The sequence below is a fragment of the Myotis davidii genome, unplaced genomic scaffold, assembly GCF_000327345.1.
Source record: "Myotis davidii unplaced genomic scaffold, ASM32734v1 scaffold217, whole genome shotgun sequence".
In the NCBI taxonomy this organism is placed as follows: Eukaryota; Metazoa; Chordata; class Mammalia; order Chiroptera; family Vespertilionidae; genus Myotis; species Myotis davidii.
The window spans coordinates 542,868-546,169 of record NW_006290034.1 but is presented as its reverse complement, the minus strand read 5'-3'; the positions used below and the strand labels follow the sequence as shown (position 1 = coordinate 546,169).

Genomic DNA, 3,302 nt, shown 5'->3' with positions numbered 1-3,302 from the left:
GTAGCCGGCCGGTAAGTGGAACACCAGCTCCAGGGGGGTGTCTGCCCCCGACGGGCCTTCGGCTTTGGTGCGGACTCTGCACACGGCGCCCTGGGTCCCTGGAAGGCACCGAAGACACCCATTAGCCGCATGGCACCCATCGCAACGCCACACCGGCCGGGGAGCACCTGTTTCCCGTGTCGGTGCTTTTCAGGTGAAAACTGGGTTCTGTTTGGAAGAGACACATGGAAGTGGGGTCACACCCGTCTCTGTCCGTCCCCCTCTCCCTGCCCGGCCTCTTAGGGAGCACGACGCAGGGCCCACACGCTCCGGAGCAGGCGGCCGCCGGTCCAGCTGAGCCCCCATCATCTCCTCTGCAGGACGAAGCTAAGGGCATCTAAAGTTTTGGGCACCCAGCAGGTGACCCCTGAAACCTGGCTCCTGGGCGGCCTGGACGGCAACAGGAGGGCCGAGATCAGACTCAGTCTCCCCATAGACCCCCCAGTGCGCGCGGCTCCCATAACTGTGGCCAGGAGTGATGGTCACTCACCGCGTACGCTGCCGCTGTAAAGAGGCCAAAGTGCACGGATGCCCCAGACATCCCCAACACCAACCAGCCCAGCTGAGCTGATGCCAACCCTTGGGTGGCAGCCTGGGCACCTCCTACCCGAAGGGCCCGCGTCGCGGTGCCCTCCTGGCTCCGGGCAGCAAGGGGCCAGGAGGAACCGGTGGCGTCAGAATGTCCCGGCAGCCCCTGGCCAGGCTGCGGGGGCCATGGGGGCCAGCAGCCCAGCGGCGGTGAACGAGTCCTCACCTCACCCTCCGCCCCAACTGGGTCCACCCCACGGCCCCTTTCAATCCCTGGATTGTTCTCTTCTCCCAGCAACACAATGTCCTGAGCGGCTACACTGCATGCCTTTATAATTCAATTACCCATTGATGGGAGGACACAGAATTAAATTAATTAGGAGGCCAGGCTTCAGAGTCACGCTTAATTAAACAGCAGACAGAGGGCCACGGTGTTCCGGAAGTCAAGAAGCGGCGCCTCCTTCTACACTTACTTCCTCGGGTTTTCTCGGACCCCTCGGCCGTGGCTTTGGCTCAGCCGGGCAGTTACAACCAGCGCTGCCCCTGGGCCTGTTTCAGGGGTGGTGGAAATCACGGGTCCCTTTTTCCGGCATATTCCCAGCTGAGCCAGAGGATCCCCCTGGCCAGAAGGCAGGACCCGGGGAAATCCAATGGCCTGAGCCCGGTCGGCATGGCGCAGCATTTGAGCATCCGACCCAGGAACTACGGGGGTGGGTTCGAGTCCAGGTCAGGGCACATACCTGAGCGCAGGCTCGATCCCCAGTGGGGCATGTGCAGGAGGCAGCCGATCCATGATGTTTCTCGCTCATCGATGTTTCCATCTCTCTCTCCCTCTCCCTTCCTCTCGCTCTAAAGACCAATAAAAACATATTTAAAAAAAAGAAATCTGATGGCCTCGGCCGATAGGCTACCTCCGGCGAAGTGACTGCCATGGAGACAGGGAGTGAGGATGAACTGGGGGTGCCGCCCACCAGAACAGGGGTGACCAGGACACACAGGAGGGACCAAGCCTTGCGTGTGGACTGTAAATGACTGTGTGCGGAAGACGCAGGCAGGCTCGCTCTGCAGAGAAGCAGGTCCGTGACACGGACGGGTCCCCGTGCCTGGGACACGGGTGCCGGTGAGTCCGAGTGGTGGGGGACGAAGGAACCGTGAGAGGAGCCAAGCACAGGCCCCGTGGAGGCGGGAAGCAGGCGGCTCCTCACCACCCGGCACATCCTGCACGGCCTTGGGGTCAGCCATGTGCGGCCGCAAAGCCAACTGGCCTAGGAGCTGCCACGGGAAAGCAGGCCGAATCCACGGAAAACGTCCGCAATGCGTCTGCCAGTGCAGCGAGAACGGGCGTTCCTGCAGCCTGCTCCCTTTCCTGCCGCAGAGGCCGCGGGCAGGACAGAGGAAGTCTCGCTGCCACCACACCGGCCGCCAGAACTTTCTAGGCCGTAAGCTCAGAGGACGCGGTGTGTGCACCCAGGGAACCAACGCGTGTGGGCTGAACAAGGCACACGCCCCGGAGCCCACACCGGACACCTACCTTTCCGGGGACTAGACAAAGCAATCAACTTGGAAACGTAACAGGGAAAAGTTCAGGGCGAGCCCTGCCCGAATTCAAAAACTAAGCAAACAGCCCTGGCCGGGTGTCTCAGTGGATAGAGCGTCAGCCTGCGGACTGAAGGGTTCCAGGTTTGATTCCGATCAAGGGCACGAACCTCAGACCTCAGTTGCAGGCTCCTCCCCGGCCTGGGCCCTGGTCGGGCGCATGCAGGAGGCAACCCATCGATGTGTTTCTCTCGGTCTTTCCCTCTCTCTTCCACTCTCCCTGAAAATCAATGGAAAAAATATTATCGGGTGAGAATTAACAAAGAAAAAGAAAATTAATCTCACTCATTCATGGATAATTGAGACCATTATAAACTTTTGAACAATAATAGATAGAGACAAAGCTGCCTCAAACAGATTGTCAAACTGCAGCGGGAAGGCCGGGAAGGGTTGGGGGGCAGGAGGTAGGGGGTTAAGAGATCAACCAAAGGACTTGTATGCATGCATATAAGCATAACCAATGGACATAAGACAACTGGGGGATAGGGGAGGCTAGGGGACTGTCTAGGGCGGGGGGAAAAATGGACACATATGTAATACCCTTTGTAATAAAAAATTAAAAAGAAAAAGAAAATTAAGCAAACATTTATTGACCACCTACTGTGTGCAGGTGATTACAAAGCCAGAGTCCCTGCGCTCGAGCTCCGGGAGACAACCACACACCACACAGAGCGCGTGGGCCTGGTGCTGACCAGACGCACCCGGCAATGCGATTGGGGGCGCCGATTCAGACAAGGGCACGCGCCCCCCAGCCCCGTGGGGCAATGTGATGTTTAAGGGGGCAACTCGAGAATGAGTTATTCACCGTTTTTTGCATTTCTGATGGTTCTAGGGGCCTCATACAGGATGTAAATATATATTGTGACACATTTATGCATTTCAGTTCTCTATGGAATGTTTCGAAACTTTGTTATATTTTCATAGCACTTCCTATTATTTTTTAACAAGTTCATGGCCTTCTAGGCTTCCTCCTCGTGGACAGTTCACTTTCTGAATGAGAAGTCTGGGGGGAGGGGCAGCAGGACGTTGGCGACGCTCAGCGGGGCGGGCCGTGAAAGGTTGGGAGCCGGGACCAGGGCTCAGGTCGGCCCCTTTGTAAGGCGGGAGCTGGAGTAAGTGCGGGGAGCGCCCTCCAGGAG

General features: G+C 58.0%; 1 protein-coding gene across 1 annotated transcript in view; it reads right to left on the bottom strand.

The window, feature by feature from the left end:
- RWDD3 (RWD domain containing 3) overlaps positions 1–3,302 on the bottom strand; it is a 22,116-nt gene that overhangs the window by 2,853 nt on the left and 15,961 nt on the right. Inside the window, exon 2 of the mRNA XM_006763102.2 lies at positions 10–98. Within this exon, the coding sequence (XP_006763165.1) occupies positions 10–98 (89 nt within the window). The remainder of the gene's footprint in view (positions 1–9; positions 99–3,302) is intronic.